General features: G+C 34.8%; 1 protein-coding gene across 8 annotated transcripts in view; it reads right to left on the minus strand.

The window, feature by feature from the left end:
- The window catches only part of PIBF1 (progesterone immunomodulatory binding factor 1), a 212718-nt gene that overhangs the window by 71678 nt on the left and 118932 nt on the right, over positions 1-22108 (minus strand). For all 8 annotated transcript variants that reach the window (XR_004476096.2, XM_049700971.1, XM_049700972.1 and 5 more), the window contains 3 exons: positions 12831-12996; positions 7706-7856; positions 1177-1267 (listed from right to left, as the gene is read on the minus strand). Coding sequence is in view for 7 of the 8 variants with exons in the window: in XM_049700971.1 (XP_049556928.1) it covers positions 1177-1267; positions 7706-7856; positions 12831-12996 (408 nt within the window). In the remaining variant the exon portion in view is untranslated. The remainder of the gene's footprint in view (positions 1-1176; positions 1268-7705; positions 7857-12830; positions 12997-22108) is intronic.

Here is a 22108-nt window from a genome sequence, read left to right on the forward strand (position 1 = left end):
GTAAGAAACTTAAATTCTAAGCATCCTGTTGTTACTTCTCATAAAATGGTCTATATCTTACATCACTTTAGATAGCTGTAAAGAGCCGTTACCCTCTGAGCCAAAGTTTCTACAAAAGTATTAGAATTAAGATGAATTGTTTTTCTTACTTAGTGTGTAATGTCTCTAAACGTTTAAATCTATTCATGTAAAAATAACAGATAGCAGCTCTGAATCCTCAAATACTCAGATGAAGAGACATTTCTACTAGGTATCTTACACCATGCTAGGTAGGGACAATGGAGAATAAACAAGAATAAGATGTAGTTGCTGACCTTGAGGAACTTTCCATCTAGCTGGGGAAACAATATGGAAAATGAGAGCTAGTGAGATAAGACAAATGCTCTGTTGTATGGTATGTGGAAAATAGACATTATAGGCAGACAGATATACTACCCTCATCTGGGGTAGAGAGGTAAATAAGGCTGGAGAGGTAGGGCCACATGGAAGGGCTTAGAAGTCTGATAGAAACATTTAGATTTGTTATGGTAGCAAGCAGGGCTCTTTCTGCAAAGCAGTATGAATTCAGGTGGGAGAAAGGAGTTAGGAGTTAGGTCACTAGAAAACCAATTAACATAGGTACAATTTTCTCTTAGTATACTTTAAATAGTATCTCAACAAATAACTAGTGGATCTTCTAAAAATTTTCTTGGTCTTCACAAAGTGTTTTATACTTTCAATCACAGTATATATGCTAGCTCTATCTCTCTCTCCCAATCTCTTTCTTTTTCTCTCTCTCAAGTATACATCAAGGAATGTAGACAGGTGAATAAAAAACAAGTGAAAAAAAAAGGAAGCATAATTCATTAATTTTAACCTGAAACCTGTTGGTACAAAAAAGCATTTGTAACTCACCTGAAATTATGATGAAAATAAATTTAAAATGGTGTCATTATCACTGAATCCAATTCTAGGAAAATTCTAATGTACACTTACATTCTACCCAACATTAAACTCACTTAAAAATACATGAAATGCATGATTATTACTTACTGTGTTTGTGAGCAATTTAATATTTATGCATACTAAGAATAAAGTAACTTTATTTTGTCACTCCACTCAGTACCTCATCAAAAAGCACAATGTAATTACATTTAGCTTGAACGGATAAGTGAAATGAATATATATTGATTTTACCTTTGCTTTAGTCGTCTTTTGGCTGTTGTGGGAACATTAGCACCATAGCCATAAGAAAAAAGAATCCTTTCAGCCTCATCTTCATTTTCAACTGGAAAATATTGAAGTGTACAATGTGAAATATTTTTTTTCTTAAAAAGTATGGCAGAAGTGAAAATAAAAGAGGTCATAATAATGAATTAAGGAGCATAAGAACATTTAAAAGGGCTAATGCATAACCTCAAGCAGACCATTTGTAAGCAGCAGCACAGTTATTTCGTAAAGTATATGCTTGCTTGGATTTGTTCCATCAATTTTTAAAAGGTTTAGTAAGGGACTGCATCATATGACACGTTAAGTTTTCTTGTTATAAAGCATAATAATACAGATGTTATTTACTCTGAGGTTCAAAGGCTTTCTGCATGAAATGTATGTTATGTACTTCTGAAAAAGTAATGATAAACTCAATTTCATTACTTCTTTTCTTGATTAAGAGAAATGATTATTTTTAATTAGGAAAGATGTTCATTATTTTATCAGAAGAACAACTTTATCCTAACTTGCAATAATGAAATTATGCATTTAAGTAGGCTACTCTGTGAGGAAAATGTACAGTCCTAAGAATCTATTGATGGCATTTAAAAAAAAATTACAGAAAACACAGTAACACCATTTACTTCTAAATTTTGCTATTGTCACACCACTCCCCCAAAGGAATTTTAACTAACAGGTTAATGTTTTATGGGTAAAACGTTTAAATGCGATGACAATTTACTGTAAGTTGAGATGAAAAAATATTTAATCAAAGGCTATAAAAGCTAAAGGTTTTTTAAACCTTTAAAAAAGGTTTAAAATTTAAATTTAAAGCAGTTCATGACATATAACAATTTTTATAACATTATTCATCAATAACCAGTATTTTAATGTCAAAAAGAGAAACCTACTTTCAGAAATGTTTCAGGTTTAAAATAAAGCCAAATATTTTACATTAGTAAGTGAAGCTATTTGCAGGCCTATCACTGTAATATGCACTTATTTGTTGTTTGATCCTTCTGTAGTAAACATTTCAGGAATATTCATAAGTGTTTTTTTTTCCTTCAATTTTGACCCTATTCACAGTGAACCAAGATCAGTTTTCAGAGGTAGGATTAGTAGTTATGAGGGACAAGTGTAAGCAAGAGATCCTATGTGCCATTGCTGATAGTAACATCTATCATTGCTCAGATCCAAGTTGGCTTCTCCAATCCAGCTCTATCAGAACTAGAGCAGGCATTTAGATACCTATCTGACACTTGTTTCTCTTAAATAGTTCTAAGGTCAGAAGAAAGAGGGGTAAATTTAGCTAACATCTCAAAAACCCATCAGATATTGATGGACAACTTAAATTTGAGTTTAATACTTACTGGATTAATAACTCATGGGCTAACTATTCTAGTGGTGATTTAATTACAGAAACAATGTCCTACACAAAATGGCAAATGGTACTAAAGAGATATGAATGTGCCTTAGTACCACTATTTTTCCCATGCTAGAGGCATTAGGAAGGTATGGGGAGAATGACATTCACAGAGAACGTGCAGGAAGGAACTGCAATGTGTAAAGGCACAGAGCTGTGAAGTTTCAGTAATTGTGAGAAAAGTGGCTGAAGTTAGTCTGGAAAACAATAGTAGGAGAAAGGGAGGCCAAGTTCCAACTGTGAATGGGACTAAAGTCTTGTTTGCTAGGCTAAAGAGTCTGGATTTTATTCTAGAGACAACAAGAAATTAAGAGATTAGTACAGGTAAGTGACATGACCAATAGATTTTTGTTGTTGATGCTGATATTATAGGAAAAAAAATTCCAATAATGGGAAAAGGGTGACCTAGATTGGTAGCACAGAGAACTCCTTACAGGTTATAGTAATAATCCAGTTGTGACTTGGTCCATAATAGCAATGGAGGATGGAGAAACGAACCTGGATTCTAGACAAATGAGTAGGTATGCAGGTGAGATGAGGCACTAGATAGGATGAGGGAGGAATCAAGGTTGACAAAAGCTAGTTGGGTAATTAGACAGACTTTAACCTTACTAACAGATCGAGAATACAAGAAAATTAATACGTCTTAGGGAAGGAAGGGAAAATATAAATAATGTTACATCTTCAATGACTGCAAGAATTCCATACAGACCTGTGGAATCACTAGCCTGTGGCCAGTAACTGAAATTGTGGAAAGGGATAAAATTATCCAGAAAGTAGGTAAGTAAGAATTGAAGAGGATGAGGGGAAAAAAAAAAAATCCTGGGAACCAGAAACAGTTAGATAAAAGAAGAGACAACAAAAGCGACAGAGAAGAAACAATCAAAGGCAGGTGACTTAAGCAAGAGAAGAGTTTTGAGAAATGTGACAAATGCCCAGCAGAGGTTACAAGTAGGATGAGGTTGGAGAGTAGGTCCCTCAATTTGACAATTAGAAATCTGATATTTAAAAAAAATTTATTTAGCTTCTAGACAATACCTGTACTTTTAACAATCTGATGACGATCTTTGAAAACGAAACTCCTCAAATATACAAATATTAAACTTATTTGATTACAAAAAGCAATTCAAGTGTAAACAGGATACTGTAATTTGCCATGGTTACACCTTAACAAATGAAGTCTAACCATCTTCATCTCAGGTGAATTAGATGATAATCCTTTGAATATTGTACACACTATAGTACTAAAAAAGAATGTTTTGCACTTACATCTTACAAATTTTGTTTAATCAGTAAGTATTCATTAAACAAGGATAGGAATATTCTAATTTCCAATGTCAACAGATAGAAAAGAACCTAGTTTACTAATCTTCCAAGTACAAGCAAATGTATTTTATTTTAAGATACTTTTAAGATGGTTTATAAAATATCATAGCAAAAAATTAATTTATGTATCTTTTCTAAAGATTTTGTTTAGAAAATATTTACACTCATGGAAAAGCTGAAAGAAGTGTACACTCATATATCCAACATCTGGATTCAAATTAAACATCGTACTATATTTATTTCTCACACATTTATCTATCACTGTATCCATTCATGAATTCATCTTATTTTTTTGATGCATTTCAAATTAAGTTGCAGACCTGTGCCTTCACCTCCAAACAGTTCAACATGTAAATCATCAACTATAGTTGAATATTACTTATAGTTCTTTTCTAAAAATAAAATTTACATATGGTGAAAGGTACAAATCTTAAGTCTATCATTCAATGAATTTTGAGAAATATAAATAGTTGACCCTTGAACAACAGGGTTTGAACTGCTTGGGTCCACTCAAACATGAATTTTTTTTTTTTTTTTTTGGCGGTACGCGGGCCTCTCGCTGTTGTGGCCTCTCGTGTTACGGAGCACAGGCTCCGGACACGCAGGCTCAGCGGCCATGGCTCATGGGCCTAGCTGCTCCACGGCATGTGGGATCTTCCCGGACCGGGGCACGAACCCGTTGCCCCTGCATTGGCAGGAGGACTCTCAACCACTGCGCCACCAGGGAAGCCCAAGCACCATTTATTGAACAAACTTTCCTTTCTCTAGCTGAATGGTATGCTTCCTTTATTAAAAATCAAATAATCAGACAAGTGTGGGTCTCTTTCTTAGTTCTCTATTCCATTTTGTTGTTGTATTTGTCTTTCTTTATGTCAGTAGTATACTAGCTTGATGCTGTAGCTTTATATTAAGTCTTGAAGTGTAACTCTTCCAATCTTGTTCTTTTTTTTTCAAAATTATTTTGGTTATTCTAGTATGCATATGTTTTCTTTGCCTTTAGGCAAATAACTAGGAATGAAATTGCTGGATCACTGGATAGGCTGTTTGGTTTTATAACAAAGTGTCAGTTCTTCCACAGTCTCACCAACGTCTGGTATAACCAGTCTTGCTAATTTCAGCCATTCTGGTAGGTGTGCCCTGGTATTATTAAAAGTAGACCTTTTAATAAGTCCTTTGAATTTCCACATAAATGGAATACAAAAATGTTAAAAAGAAAAAGGAATTATGATTAGGACGATATTGATTTTATAGAATTCATGATGTATCTATTGATGTTTTAGCAAGTCTTCTTTAATTTTTCTTAGCAATGGTTTGTATTTCATGTTGTTCAATCTATTCCTACACATTTTATGTTTTTTGATACTATTGTAAATGAAATTGCTTTTTAAATTTCTTTTTCCAATTGTTTGCTTCTAGTGTGTCTGTGTGTGTGTATATATATATATATATATATATATATAAATTTTATTTATTTTTGGCTGCATTGGGTCTTTGTAGCTGAGCAGGGGCTTTCTCTAGTTGCAGCAAGCGGGGGCTACTCTTTGTTGCAGTGCGCAGGCTTCTCATTGCGGTGGCTTCTCTTGTTGAGGAGCATGGGCTCCATGTGCGTGGGCTTCAGTAGTTGTAGCATGTGGGCTCAGTAGTTGGGGCACGCAGGCCCTAAAGCATGTGGGCTTCAGTAGTTGCGGTGCATGGGCTCAGTAGTTTCAGTGTGTGGCCTCTAGGGCATGCAGGCTTCAGTAGTTGTGGTGCACGGGCTCAGTAGTCATGGCTCGCGGGCTCTAGAGCGCAGGCTCAGTAGTTGTGGCGCACAGGCTTAGTTGCTCTGCAGCATGTGGGATCTCAGTTCCCCGACCAGGGATCGAACCCATGTCCCCTGCACTGGCAGGTGGATTCTTAACCACGGCACCACCAGGGAAGTCTGAGCTTCTAGTATATTTCTGTGTAATTATTATAGCCTGTTAAATTTACTTATCAGTGTTAGTGATTGCTTTGTAATCTGAAAATACAGTCTTCCTATTCCTTTCCGATCTTTATACTTATTTTTCCTTTCTTGCCTTAGTTCACGGGCTAGGAGTTCAAATACAATGTTTAATGTAAGTTATGAAAATAGAAATCCTTGCCTGGTTCTCTCCTTTAAAGGGAAAGCATTTGATATTTCATCATTAGGTATAATATTAGCTGCACGTTTTTTGTAGATATCTTTTTATCAGATTGAGGAAGTTCTCTTCTACTCCTAATTTGTTTAGACAGAGGGATATCTGCAAAACTATAGAGAAACAGAAGTATGGAACTTTCAAAATAATGCAATATGATAGGGAATGGCAAGGCATAAAAAAGTACAAAGATAAATAAGTCTAATCATAAAAAGACATGCTAAGGAATTTGACTTTAGGCTGTTTAAAGTTGATAGGGGAATTAAAGCAGGTGCATGGTATGATCAAATCTGTATTTTATAAAGATTACTCAGACTCCATGAAGAAACTGAAGATAAATTTGGAAACTATTGTAATTATCAGACACTGGCCTTGGAAATTAAAAAAAAAAGGCAATGATAGGAATAAAACAAGTTTTTCTTAAACTGGGCTATCAACACAATACAGTCTTTACGAGAAAAGGTGCCCCATATAAAGTCAACCTCAACTTCAATTGAAGTTTTTAAACCCATTTTTATAAGAATGCCACTATTATTTCTAACTTCTGAACAGAAATAATGCACTGTAGCAAACATCACAGTCAATGGTGAAATGTTAATTTAGAATATTCCCTTGGAGTCAGGGATAACACTGGAAGACAGACAGTAAGAGGAAAAAAAAGAAGTAGAAATTAAAGTCAAAGTCTATAACACAGTGTATGCAATGAATTTCTATCTGTCCTTCAATTTCTATCTGTCCCTCAATTTCTATCTGTCCCTCATTCAAATGTCATCTCCCCTCTCAGGGATTCCTCATCTCCAACATGGAATTAACTCAAGATCTCTTCTGTACTTATACCAAGAACTGCCTCTCTCTTGCTAATAGCACTTTAATTATCTGTTAATATGTTTGTCTCTCCCAGCAGACTAGACTAGGAATACCTATAAGCAAGAATTATTGCATGAACTCCATATCCCCAGATCCTGGCATATGTATTCACTTAATAATTGTTTAATGAATGAGCTAAATAAATGAATAGATAAAACCTTGGCATATGTAATCACTTTATTGCTGAATGAGTGAGGTAAATAAGTGAAAAGATAAAATCGATCATAGTTATATTTTTTTTGATCTCAACTACTAGAATTAAAGTTAATTTTTAAAAATTAATTAATAAATTAGGCTGTTTTGGGTCTTCGTTGCTGCGCACAGGCTTTCTCTAGTTGCGGTGAGTGAGGCTATTATTTGTTACGGTGCGCAGGCTTCTCATTGCAGTGGCTTCTCTTGTTGCGGAACACGGGCTCTAGGAGCATGGGCTTCAGTAGTTGTGGCTCGCGGGCTCTAGAGTGCAGGCTCAGTAGTTGTGGTGCACAGACTTAGCTGCTCTGTGGCATGTGGGATCTTCCCAGACCAGGGCTTGAACCTGTGTCCCCTGCACTGGCAGGCAGACTCTAAGCCACTGCGCCACCAGGGAAGTCCAAAGTTAACTAATTTTTAAAATGTCAAGTATTCTTTCAAACAAAAAGTTACAAGTTATATTTCAAAGAAATATAGCAAAGCAGTTTTAGAAACAATATCAGGTTCCTTGTGCTGCCAGAAAAAAAAGCTGTGTGTGGAGTGGTGGGAGACTTACTTTCTGCAGTTTGCATTATTATTTCATCAAGCTCTTTTTCCAGTTTCTCATAAATGTCTAGCCTTGCCTGATGTTCAGAGTTCTGTGCTTGAAGTTCGGTAATACGTTTTTCAGAAGAGGCTTGGAGACTATAAAATTCTTTAGTTAAAACCTAAGAGTGGAAGAAAAAAAATTGCAAAAGCAGAATTAAATAGGTTGACAGTTAAGACAAAAAAAACATGATACAAAATTTTTTTTTAATGATTTAGACATGAAGTAGCTCAATTAAGATGACTGAGGAGGTAAAATACATTTATTTCTGAGGAAAATAATTTGTTTTTAAATGAAAATTATGAAGCACTTTATTATATAAATTGAAAAAAAATTAAAACTTAGTGATAGTTATAGGAGTAACATTAGCATTTGCTTATTAGAATTCAAAAAATTCAATAATGCTATACTCCTCACCTAGGTGGAGGTTATTTATCTGGTGACTACAGGTATTTGAGAAAGGCTTACAGAGCTGTATGTAAAAATTATACACTCATAATGAGTCCTTCAGTTTTTCACCAGAGATTATTTCATTTAGTCTTTTTTAAAATTTATTTATTTATTTATGTCTGCATTGGGTCTTCGCTGCTGTGTGCAGCTTTCTCTAGTTGCAGTGAGTAGGGGCTACTCTTCGCTGCAGTGCGTGGGCTTCTCATTGCAGTGGCTTCTCTTGTTGCGGGGCATGGGCTTTAGGTGTGCAGTCTTCAGTAGTTGTGGCACATGGGCTCAGTAGTTGTAGCTTGCGGGCTTTAGAGCGCAGGCTCAGTAGTTGTGGCACACAGGCTTAGTTGCTCCGTGGCATATGGGATCTTCCCGGACCAGGGCTCGAACCTGTGTCCCCTGCACTGGCAGGCGGATTCTTAACCACTGCGCCACCAGGGAAGTCCTATTTCATTTACTCTTACCATGGTTTTAATAAGATTTTTGGTTTGCTGAACAATCAAAAATTCAAAGCAGCAAATCAAAATGTAAATGTGAAGTGCTACTCGGGGCAGTATCAGAAAATGCCTTTGTATAGAAAGAAAGGCTAAAAAATTATTAAAAAGAGATATAAAAGACATGGAAATTGGAGTTATTTTATGTAAGAACAAAAAATCCTGAATTTTCCTATGGTAATTCATTGAAGGAATCACTAGGGTGACAATAATGAATTCACTAAAACAGGAGACATTTCTAGTAACAAAGGAATGTTCTAATGCTTACATTAAATTCCAACTATCTAGAAAGTTTACTTACTAGTACAGACTAAATTATGGGGTGGTATTACACTTACTTCCTAACACAACATAAGTAATGTAGTATTTCCTGAGAAGCAATAGAATATTATGGTAAGAATATGGTTTGGAGCCAGAAAGATTTGGATTTCAGTTTTGGCTTTGACACTTATTCGTTGTGATCTTAGGTAATTATTCTTTCTATGCCTACCTCAGAATATTGCTGGAAGGATTACGTGAGAGGATAAACTCACAGTGCTTAGCAGAGTACCTAGAACATAGTAAAAGTGCTGAAAAATATTATTACCATTGCAGGAAATACAACTATGAGAACTTTGTATTAAATGGTTTGTAAAAATGAGATGTACTGCTTTAATTATTCTGAATTTTCTATTAGTTTCTCTAATGACAAAGTTCACCTTAACAAATGTATGTGATTGTGTGCTTCCTGTGATGGTAAGAAAGAAGATGTGGAAGATCTATTTACAGTTTTTAACAAGCAGAAATTTTGATTTAATATTCTTTTAATCTATTCCATCTCATTTTCTTCAATTATTTCCATCAGAACTCCCCCCCTGAGGGACTTCCCTGGTGGTCCAGTGGTTAAGACTCCGTGCTCCCAGTGCAGAGGGCATGGGTTTGATCCCTGGTTGGGGAACTAAGCTCCCGCATGCTGCACGGTGCGGCCAAACAAATAAATAAATTAATTAACCCCCCCTCCCCCAACCCTAGATAAACTAAACATCATTCCCACCCTCCAAATACATTCCTTTGAAGGGCAGAGAAAGAATAACATGGGAATAATATCCGTAGTATGATTTCTAGTGTCCCTGATTGGGTCAGAAAAAGAAAATTCCTGTTTTAGCATTATTCATTCTTGCTGGCTGGAAATGTTTTCTAGAGAATTTATTATAACAAAATCACCGCACAGTTTAACAATCTGGAGCTTTCAGAGAGTTCACTACATTGCGATGTAATTAAGAATCTGGTGGCTGAATTCCTTGTCAAAGAGAGGATCAGTAAGGATAGTGTTAAATGGCAATTCCTACAGCACAGCTGATACCTTTCATCTGTACCCCACTTTCTCCAATAAAAATACCACACAAAGAAAAAATGCAGAAATGGATATCTAAAGAGATAAAGAATCAAAATGTTGAAGATGAGATATTTCATAAAATACTATTTTAAGAAGAGACTTTAAAAGTAGTATTAAATTGAGAGGTACAATTTAAAATTCTCATTCATAACATAGAGAAGAGATTGTCAGAAACTTTTGATTTGGGGTACCTTCCAATACCTCAGTACCCCATGGTAGTGAATTCTCCTTTATTATGGATTTGTCTGAGTGGCTGCTATGAAAAAATTTATTACAGTTTCTGAAAAGCCATTGAAGAACTTGATTCTTGGACCCATGGAAGGCTATTACATTAAAGATTCTTTAGGAAAAAACCAGTCTATGAACATTTGAGTTTAAACACGAATGCAAAAAATAGGTCAACGGCTTTTAGGAATCCATTAAATATCAAGCTTTCACAGTGGATATCTCCTTCCTTTTAATAATGATAATACAAAATTATATAAAATTATATAGATAACACATATATAAAATGAATGAAAATACAAAATTACAGGTCAATAATTGCTTTAAAAAGAGAGAAAAATATAAAGCCAGTGTTTTGAAAGCTTTTGGCAATTGATAATTACGAAAAAATAAAACAAACTGTTCCCAAGTTATAAATCAATGAGAATACTGGGTAAAAGCCACTGAAAAGTACATAATTATAGCAATCTCTACCTTTCACAAAATTATTTCTCTCTAAATTCATTATAAATAACAATTGTCTAAGATACCTTCTGCTATCAGAAAAATGGATTCAAACAATGGTATTATATTGGTTTTCATCAAACCAGTCACTCACTCATTAAATACTTATTGAACATCCACCATGAGTGAGGCGCTGTGTTAGGCATTGGTGACACAGTAATAAATAAACAGTCCTTGTCCTCTCAAAGATCCTAGTTTAACAAAGGAGAAGCTGTAAAGAAACTCCCCTACAGCTTCAGTTTCATCAACCAAAGTTTTTAGAATCATAATATTTTTTACAAAGTTGTTTTTCCATGTAAGACCTTTACACAAGAGAACACAATAATTATGCATCCACAGACCAAGTGGGTAGGTCTATGGGAAAGTGGTTTTCATACCACTTTCCCATAGACCTCCTAAAGTCACAACCTTTAGGAGGTCGTGAAATCAATTTAAACTCCAACCAGCTAAAAATAATAGAATAGAATGGTTTAGAAAATATCAGCACTGTATGTTGTGAAGTACTGGTTAGTGAAATGTTTATTTCAGTACAGAGAGAGGGGAAGTGCTTCTTTACCTTCCTAAGTATAACCCCACCCCCCCAACCCAAACACATCCTTAAGCACAGCCATCCAATGTGAAAAGAAAAAGAAATTGCTAGGAATTATAAAATTAAACCATGAAAAATTTGCAAAAGATGAATACAAAATCAGAGCTAATCTAATCTAAAATGTGTGGGAGAGTCGGCAGTAGCAGATTATGACTGCAGCAATTTCCCAAAGAAGGCACCTGAAGAAGTTTTAAATGCTGAACACTGCTTTGTTTAGAAGTAAGCATCATCTACAATTTTTACTTACGTTTCTTTAAATATGTATTATTTAACATTGTTTTTATGTTTTCCCCTAAGGCTTTATTTTCTGAGACTCTATTTTGTTAGTTTTACTTAACAGAGTACTCTTCAGAAATGAAATTTCTGAAAGATTGTTGTAATGAATACTTACATCATTAGCTAATTAATCATGTTAATGATATTTCCATGTTTTTTATTTTTAATGGTATTACTGCACCTTTCATTCCATGTTTTTAATTTTTATTATTATTTTATTTATTTATTTTTTAAAGATTTTATTGATGTGGACCATTTTTAAAGTCTTTATTGAATTTGTTACAATATTGCTTCTGTTTTACATTTTGGTTTTTTGGCCATGAGGCAGATGGGATCTTAGCTCCCCAACCAGGGATGGAACCCACACCCAGTGCATTGGAAGGTGAAGCCTTAACCACTGGAACGCCAGGGAAGTCCCATGCTTAGTTGCAGCATGTGGGATCTTCAGTTGCAGCATGTGGGACCTAGTTCCCTGACCAGGGATCGAACCTGGGTCCCCTGCATTGGAAGCATGGAGTCTTAGCATGGACCACGAGGGAAGTCCCTCATTCAGTGTTTTTATTTTTTTAATTTTTTATTATTTTTTAAATAAATTTATTTATTTTTGGCTGAATTGGGTCTTCGTTGCTGCACGCGGGCTTTTTCTAGTTGCAGGGAGCGGGGCTACTCTTCATTTCTGTGCACAAGCTTCTCATTGCAGTGGCTTCTCTTGTTGTGGAGCATGGGCTCTAGGCACGCGGGCTTCAGTAGTTGTGGCACATGGACTCAGTAGTTGTGGCTCGCGGGCTTAGTTGCTCTGCGGCATGTGGGATCTTCCTGGACCAGGGCTCGAACCCTGTCCCCTGCATTGGCAGGTGGATTCTTAACCACTGCACCACCAGGGAAGCCCTCCACTTTCTAGTTAAATGAGATTTCCGATTTAAGGGTACTTTTGCCAGTATTTTAAAAACAACAAACAGACCTATGGCAATTTGCATTCCTTTTCTTAGAAATGGTCCTTTCCTTCTTTCCACCTCTTTATCTAAAAGAGGAAGATATGTCCTCTTGATAAGAGATCTTTAAAACTTAAGGACACAGGCTTGTTCTCATACATAACACAAATATTATTTATAAAGCTCAATATGATACAGACCTTGTACTTATGGAGCTTACAGTCTGTGTTAATTTTAAAAGAAAAGCTTATATATGTACCTCCAATTTTTTCTGATATTTTTCACATTCCAACTGACATTGTGTGAGGTTTCTTGCAGTCTCCTCTTGTAGAAGCTGAGCACGCTCACTTTCAAAAGATTTTATTTTACTTTGATGGAGAAATTCTGTTACTTTGCTTTCTGTACTAAGTTGTAGTTCTCTGTACCTGAAAGAAGAAAATTATGAAACACTAAAGAAATCTCAATTTATAGAAACATAAACCTTACTTCTACTTTTTTCTATATCCCCATATTATTATGCAGTTAATAACTTTTATTTATTCAGCAGAGCTTTTGTAAATAATTTAGAGAGGCATATGTATGGAAATATGCTAAGTCCAGGAAACAAAACATACCAATTAAACTTCCTCTACTCCTCCCTTCTTTTCATTCCTTCCATCCAAAAATAGTTATTACCTCTCTATGATTATTATTATTTTGTAAGACATTTAAAATAAAAAATGGTAAGAACAAATTTCAGTTATATTGCTTAAAATGACTTAATTTCCATATATTTCATAGGCCTTCTTAAATCTATAGCATTGTTTCCAAACTTGCTATTTCATCTAAGTCTAAATAATATCAGATGGAGAAGAATGGCATGAAATATGCACATTAACCTGCATCTTCTTGAGATATTTGTAAAATAAATTTTTAAGTTAGTAAATATATATATCTGAATATTACAAGAAAACACAATGTACAAAGTACAAAGATAAATATAAAATGATAAGCAGTCTATTACAACACAGATAAGAAACATTCTCTTCATTCCACAGGTATAGCTAGTAATGAAAACATTTCCATTTAACATATAAATCACTGCATATTATAGATTTGAAAATGCTTCAAGTTGACTGTGTTCTAACAGAAAGCAAACAAAGACATATTACACCTTTTCAGGGAGCTATTATGAACCCAGTATAATGCTAGATGTTCCTAAAATTCATTTTTTCAAATATTTATTGAGCTAGACACCATGCCAGGCAAATATGTATACAATGGAAGACAAAATAGGTTTTCTTTTTTTTTCTTCCCCCTTAAAGAACTTAGTTTTTGGGAGTTCCCTGGTGGTCTAGTGGTTAGGATTGGCGCTTTCAATGCTGTGGCCCAGGGTTCAGTCCCTGTTCCAGGAACTGAGACCCTGGTTGGGGAACTGAGATCCCACAAGCCGCGTGGCGTGGCAAAAAAAAAAAAAGAACTTAGTTTTCCGGGGAAGAGAGGAAAATATACATGAAAATTCAATAGAATATGTTAAGTGCTTCAATAAGGTAATCCCTAGGTTCGATGGGAACCTACAGGAAGAAGATTTAACTCAGTTTGTGCAGGTGTGTGTTTGTGTGTGCGCAGCAGGCGGAGGTACAGGGTGGAAAGTACTCTCGGAAGTAGAAACAAGAGTATGTGCAGGGCGGGAAGCAGAGAGCATAGTCTGTTTTATTCATAGTATCTCATTTAATCCTTACAACAGCTCTATTAGGTATTTTGCAGATGAAAAACCAGACGTTCAGAGATTAATTTCTTTAAACAGGAAGAAGGTGCTGGTAAATTTCAGGTGGGGTCTCAAATTCAGCTATGTTTGAGTCTACAGGAATGATCTTTCCACTATTACACAGTACTCTTAACTGACATTTCTGAGTTCAGATAAACTTTCAAATGTGTTTTAAAGGTCATTTCACTCTTGTAAGTGACAATAACATTCAAAGTATAACCAGAGAAAATAGGCATTTAGATACTTGCTACAGGCTACTTCACTCTTGGTACTCTTATCTTTAGTAAAAGCATCTCACAATCAGATTGGTGGAAGTTCCATTCAAGCATATTGCTACACATTATTTAATTCATACCAAGGCTTTAAGGTGAATGCAGCTTGTGTCTTTAACTTTCTGGAAAGTCCAGGCATTAATTTTATGTATGTATAAAAGAACAGCTAGGTCATATGGTCACTCCAGTTGTAACTTTTTGAGGAAATGCCAAACTGCTTTTCAATGTGGTTGCACATTCTCACCAGCAATTACGAGGGTGGTAAGTTCTCCACATCCTTATCAAAACTTACCATTGTCTCTTTGATGATAGCCATCATCATGGATGTGAAGTAGTAAAAAATTATTTTTCTCAAAAATTTATTAATTCAACAATTTACTGACATGAAAATGCCCTGTACTCCCTGGGGTAAATTGTCTTATAAATGCATAAAACATATGTGAAATCCATACCTATTTGTATGTTAAACTGTGAGACACACTAGACTTCATTACTGAAATATATTCTTGATAAGTCATTTGGAATGTGCTATTTATCTTTAAAAGAATTTGTTTCGAAAAAATTAAACAGCAAAGTTTGCCTTTTTCTGGATTCAGGACATTGTGGTTAATTCTGAGGTCAATGCTAACTCCAAACAGGAAATGAAAGACTTAGGTTTTAGATTTCACCTGCTCTTCTTATTCATTATATGACACTTGAAAGTTACTTTTAGCACTATTATTCTTCCCCTATACTGAACAGTTAAGTAGTTACCTCCTAGAAATTTGAGGATACTAAGTTTAATAAAATGACACTTCTATGAACCAAATGATAATTCTTTTTAACCAGATATACTTATTTTTTATTTTTTTATACAGCAGGTTCTTATTAGTTATCTATTTTATACATATTAGTGTATATACGTCAATCCCAATCTCCCAATTCATACCACCACCACCACCCCCCTCAAATGATAATTCTAAAGACTCATCTATTCTCATGTTGCTTACACAGTAAAAGAAAATCTGCCTCAAATCATTCTGACTTTGTAATAATAGTTACTCTTCTAATTTAAGTTGAACTGTGAAAATGCTGAGGAAACATTAGAGCTGCAAACGCAGTTCCAGAGTGAGGAACAGATGACAAGGGTACAGGTTGACAATCTCAGGTAACTTCCTCCTACTTGTTTTGCTAATATAACCTGTCACATTTTACTTTGTTGACTCAGACTTCTCATTTTATCCTCTTAATGTGAACATCTTACTTGAACTAAGTCAATATTATTCACATGTTAAAAAGTTTATGTTTGATATCCTAACTCAGCATAGTAACCTTAAGAGGTCACATTTCTTACAAAGTTAAAGTATAATCAGAATCTCCAACTATTGTTAGCCCAGGCCCCCAACGTGACTAGATGAGTCTTTATGCTAGCTGGGTTTTTAGTTTTCATACGACTTTCTCATAAATCACATACTACTTTAAAAATAGTAATATAAGGACCTAGAATGAACTGTTTTTGCTCTCAAGGAATATTCACTGCAACGTACTTTGGGCTGGACAAACAAGGAGAATTTTACCTGTTAAAAGGTGAAAATCAGCAATTAGACAGGAAACAACAGAGATGTTAACCCATGAGAAATGCTCTCAGCTATGGTGAATTAAACTCCAAGCAGCATGGCATATTCTGCAGTGCTGAGAAATAACTGCAGGAGAGACATCAACATGGAGTTCTGTTCTCAGAAATGGGAGAGCTCACTTGAACAAAAGCACCAGATAAAACACTAAATAGCAACAGGTTTTCATAACAATATTTACATCAGCAGTCTTTACATATATATGATGGTGAAAAGTTTGCTCATTACACTCTGATGTATTAAGCCAAGCAATGCTTGTTTATTCCAATCTCTATCAACAAGATTATCACTGGTACAAAAGTCAAAGACTCCTATAATTATTCATTTTAGTTTTTATTGCAATGAGAAACAACAACTGATCTTTGAATTTTATCCACAAAAGGTTCATGGCTTCTCCAATATTAAAACTGGATATGGGACTTCCCTGGCAGTCCAGTGGTTAAGACTCCACGCTTCCGCTGTAGGGGTCACGGGTTCGATCCCTGGTCAGGGAACTAAGATCCTGCATCCTGCATGCCGCGTGGCATGGCCAAAATAAATAAATAAAATTTAAAAAAAAAATAAAAAATAAAACTGGATATTTATTCTGAACCCAATTATCTAATCTCATTTCCTAGATAGACTTTCTAAGGCAAAATACCCCCAAATATTATGTAAGTGGTAAGGTTCCTATAATCACCAGGACCAGTAAGTGGTCCTTCCATTAAGATTTTCTGAGAGCTGGCCCAGTTTAGAAGTAAGGCAGTGAAGCACCTGAGGCAAGGCATTTGTCTATGTTCAGGAGAACAACTATAGATAGATAAAGAGCACAGGAAATAACACCTGCACAAGGAAGATTGGTAAAAGAAGTTAAGCAAAGTAACAGTATTTCCAGTTACAGGAAAGGGTTCAGGGAAGGATTTTAGTAGTTAGGCATCAGTTAGATTAAGTTTTGAAAGGGACTCTGGGTCAATATAGAGAAAATACTTGTGGGGTTTAAAAGAATACATGGGAGCAGGTAGTCATGGCTGGACCACTAAATCCTTTGTGTTGGGGAGGATAATTTAATTCTAAATTCGACAAGCAACTGGGGCATACGCTGCTGATAAACTTTCTACGTGTATTAAAAAAAAAAAAATTGCTTTTAAACAGAGATGGGCCTGAGACTCCAGATAGGGATTTCGCTGTGGGAAACTGGAGTTGACAAGGGCAGAAGCTGCCATCTCTAAGCGACTGAGAAACAATCTTGCTTACCTGAGTGGGACATTGATCCCATTTTATTCTGGTGTCTCGGGCTCCTCTTTCTCCTTATTTTATTTTTTGTGGTACACGGGCCTTTCACTGTTGTGGCCTCTCCCGTTGTGGAGCACAGGCTCCGGACGCGCAGGTTCAGTGGCCATGGCTCAGGGGCCCAGCCGCTCCGCGGCATGTGGGATCCTCCCGGACCGGGGCACGAACCCGTGTCCCCTGCATCGGCAGGCGGACTCTCAACCACTGCGCCACCAGGGAAGCCCTCTCCTTATTCTTTTAATAAGGTTTCATCGAGTTGATGTTCAATTCCCTTTGAATTATTCATTTTAACTAATCCACACCTTAACTACTCTTTGTCCCTGCTATTTGTAATTCTCAGGGGATAAAACTCATCTCCATTCTATTTACAGAGAATTTCGGTTGTGTTTCTGAACCTGTCCTACATGTATTACTAGCCCTGTACCACATGCTGAAAATGCTTCTGGATGAGTCACTGAGTGATAGTTAACCAAACCCTAAGATCCACTTATGCCAATTAAGAATTGAGGGGGGAAAAAAAAACAGGACACAAAAACCTGTTTGTTTGGATTTTCTGCTTCTATGAACTGAGGAAAAGCTAATCATCTTAGGTTAAAGATACTAAACCACTGATTTTTCAATTATCCCTAAAGATTTTTTTTGCTCTCAATAGTATCTATCTGTATATCTATATTTATAGACCCATGTCTAATCTTATATTAACTGGTATTCTATCAACTACATATTTAAAGCATAATGAGTATGAAGTACAAGACACTTAATACTTTTTACAAAAGTACACTTTTTATTTCCTCTTTCATATCTGCTGTTTTATATAGGACTAACTTTCCATTAACCAGAATATTTCTTTCTTTTTTTTTCTTGTTTTTCTTTTCTTTTTTCTTTTTTTTTTTGTGGCCATGCTGCACAGCATGAGGGATCTTAGTTCCTCCACCAGGGATCGAATCCATACCCCCTGCAATGGAAGCGTGGAGTCTTAACCACTGGAACACCAGGGAAGTCCCAACCAGAATATTTCATTCCTCAACATCTAATTCATTTAAAAATATTTATTGTGTATCTAAATGTGCCAGGTACTATTAGATACCAGAGAAACACAAATAGCATCACTACTCTTTAAGGATCTCATATTGTAATGATGAAAAGGCAAACAAACGTAGGGTGATAAGCTAATAAATTCTAATAATAATAATAGAGTGAGGGTAGAGAGGATGATAGAGATATTAGTGGTGGTGTTATGTTAAAGACGTTGGGCAGGGAAGGCATCGCTCTGTTAAAAGGTGATATTTGAGCAAAGGATTTAATAAAATCTATATTTTAGAACTAAAATAAGTGATTAATAAAAAAATAGCTACTGGCCATGTAAAGATTATATGTATTATATAAGATTTATATAATAAAGACTTTTTCATTTTAAAGAGATACAATGTTAAAAATATGAAGGCAATAGGAGTCCTTCACACTGATTTGAAACTTGGTATCTTAAACCAGTAGTTAAAATTACCTACTCAAACTATACTAATGGATTTACTAGAGAGTCTAATCTATATGAATTGTAACTAGAACAAAGGGGACTGAATTTTTAACAAATGCATTGGTGACATCAGGATGAATGCTACTATTTCACAGGACTGGGAAATACACACTTATTTGAACAAACAATTCGATCAACTTAAGAAATGCTTTGAATTCATTTTTATTCTGAAGTAATTCATAAGCCACATAAGAAATGTCCTTTCATCATTTATAGTGTGTCTTTTTGAAAATAGCTTTACAATTTTTGTCTTGATTATACAAATAATACATTTATTATAGAATTTTAGAAAATACAGAAAATAGAAGAAAATGTCAACTGTAAGCTCATAATGATAATTGCTGTTTATGTTTTTATATATCTCCTTCTCTGCACAAGTAAATATTTTCAAGTTTTTATTTCTGTAATTTATCACATCCATTCTTAGGGAAAAAACTTCAAATATTACAAGTAAAGATTAAAGACCTCCTATTTATCACTTTTCTGTGCATCCTCATTGTGGTTTTTCTTTTCTTTTCTTTTTTTTTTTTTGGCCATATGCGGGCCTCGCCATGGCTCCTGGGCCCAGCCGCTCCGTGGCATGTGGGATCTTCCCGGACTGGGGCACGAACCCATGTCCCCTGCATCGGCAGTTGGACTCTCAACCACTGCGCCACCAGAGAAGCCCTCTTTTCTTTTTTTTAAACAATACATGTGTATTATACACAGAAGGATATATCAGTCTCCTTTTTCATTTTTTAAAAAGTGGCTCATGTCACATACAGTCTGTAAATTTTTTTCACCTAAGAATATGTTTTGGGATCCATCCATGTTTCTACTTCATTCTTTCCATTTGCTACACAGTAGATCACAATGTGGACATAATCATTTAATTCTATAATTCATTTATTTTATCCTAAACTGATGAACATTTAGATTGTTTCCAATTTTTAATTATCCACAGTGTTTCAAAGGCCACCATAAATAATGCCTCCACTTCACGAGCGAATGTTTCTCTAAGAAAGATCATCATGAAGTACAATTGTTGAATCAAAAGATTTTAAATTTTAAGAGATACTGCCCAATTTCCCTCCCAAGTGGCAATATCCATTAAAAATGGTACCAGAAGTGTATGAAATATGGTTCCTCTACTTCCTCACCAATATTTGATATTATCATATATAAACGTTTGCTATGCACATTATATATGTAAATCATATCTTCATATAGAATTCGCTATCCCTTCCCCCCGATATAACTTAAAAATCTTCCTATGCTATTAAACCCCTTTTATAAATATTATTTTTATTGGCCACATAATTTTCCATTCTTTATTATTCCTCTATTGTCAGACATTTAGCATCTCCCCAATTTCTTACTTCATTGTTCATACCAAATAGTCGTACCCAGTTTATTCTTTACTCTGAGCAAAGTATGAATTTCCAGAAACAAAATACATCTTTGAAGGAAGAAGACTCTTACAATCAAAGGCTGTGCTATAAAGTAACCATACTGAGCAATGCCAGGATAGCTGCGAAAAGTATATGAGGTCCAAATGTGTCTACTTTGTGGAGGATATTATTGTTTGGATCCATATATCCTGATGTGTTTCTTTAAAAAAATATAAACTTGACTCATTACGTATGCACATATTTATACATGTATCATGGATATATCTAAAATCACATAAGGACATTTACAGATATCTAAAAAGAAAAGTGTACATTTGGGAGAAATGATATTACTGTAGGTAAAGGTATCTGGGAGATGGGAGGGTGGAAATAAAGTTACTCTTTTTACATTATGTGGTTTGACTTAAAATTAATTTTGCTAAAGGCAACTCAAAAATTTTTGATATGGGCAATTAAAAAATGTAAACTTAAGCACTTTCCATTTAAATAATTTTGGCTGACATACATTTTACTTCTCAAAATAAAAGTACTTATTAGCCAAGTAAGGGATGAAGTACTTATCACTACATCATTACTGTCTAGTAAAGTTAAATCTTTGGTTGGTTAAGTTTTTTAATATCCTGAAAACACCTGAAAGATCTCTGAAGCCAGAAATAAGTACTCCTGCTCTACCAGACCTAATCTACAATTTCTAATCCATTACTTTAAAAAAGCAAACAAAACAAAACAAAACCCCAAATTAAAAAACCACAATTTTATGTAGTTTTACATATTTCAAATTAATGCACATTTATATACACATTTACATTTATACAAATTAATACCAGAACTTAGAATTGAATTTTGAAAGGAGGATTTGTGAAAATTTCTACAGGTATTTCTTTAAAAATAACTTTTCATATCATTATATCTTTAATATTTAAATATATAGTTATATTCTTCAATTTATGAATTTATATATCAGTTGGAAAGGGGAGTAGGTCAGAATCTCCTATTATTCGGATTACATACTAATTTACTATCCTGTTAATATGCCCTCCCACTGGGAAGTGTTTGTTTTCTAATCGAGAATTGCTGTATGTAATGAGAGAAATTTACTGATAGGACCACGTTGCCCATGTGAAAGCTTTGAAGGTAGGAAACATGTTTAAAACAATTAATATATATTAGAGAATATAGCTGAAATTGCTTTCTTTTCATTGACATTGAAATGGAAAGTGTTATTTTAAAGATTTTACTTTTATACATTATTGCTACCTAGTGTTCTACCAACTGTTCTTTTATTTTTGTCATCTCGATATTACAAAATTTTAAAATATATACTTAGATACTGAATCCAAACTATTTTCAGTGAAAATTAGAAGAGCAATGACTGCAGTTTAAAGATATATATATATATAACATTACAGAGAAACAGAATTCTAGTAACTCTGGTCTTTCCATTTCAAGTGTGAAATTTTCAAATCTGAAAAAGCAGGCAGAAAAAACTTATAAAACGACTATCAGTGTTGCAACAATGATTACTACAGGACATGAGGAAGGAATTTAAAAGGCGTTTGGGTATCTGTCCAAATGCTTCTGCCATTTAGATGATTTCTTCAACAAGTCCACTGCTCAGCTGTAATACTACATCTGTCATTTTTGGCTTACAAGCTAATTCTTAAATGAATGTGAGAGATCTTTTTTTTGCTGAGTTAAAAATGCTGAGTAT

Source organism: Orcinus orca, chromosome 18 (genome assembly GCF_937001465.1).
Source record: "Orcinus orca chromosome 18, mOrcOrc1.1, whole genome shotgun sequence".
Taxonomy (NCBI): Eukaryota; Metazoa; Chordata; class Mammalia; order Artiodactyla; family Delphinidae; genus Orcinus; species Orcinus orca.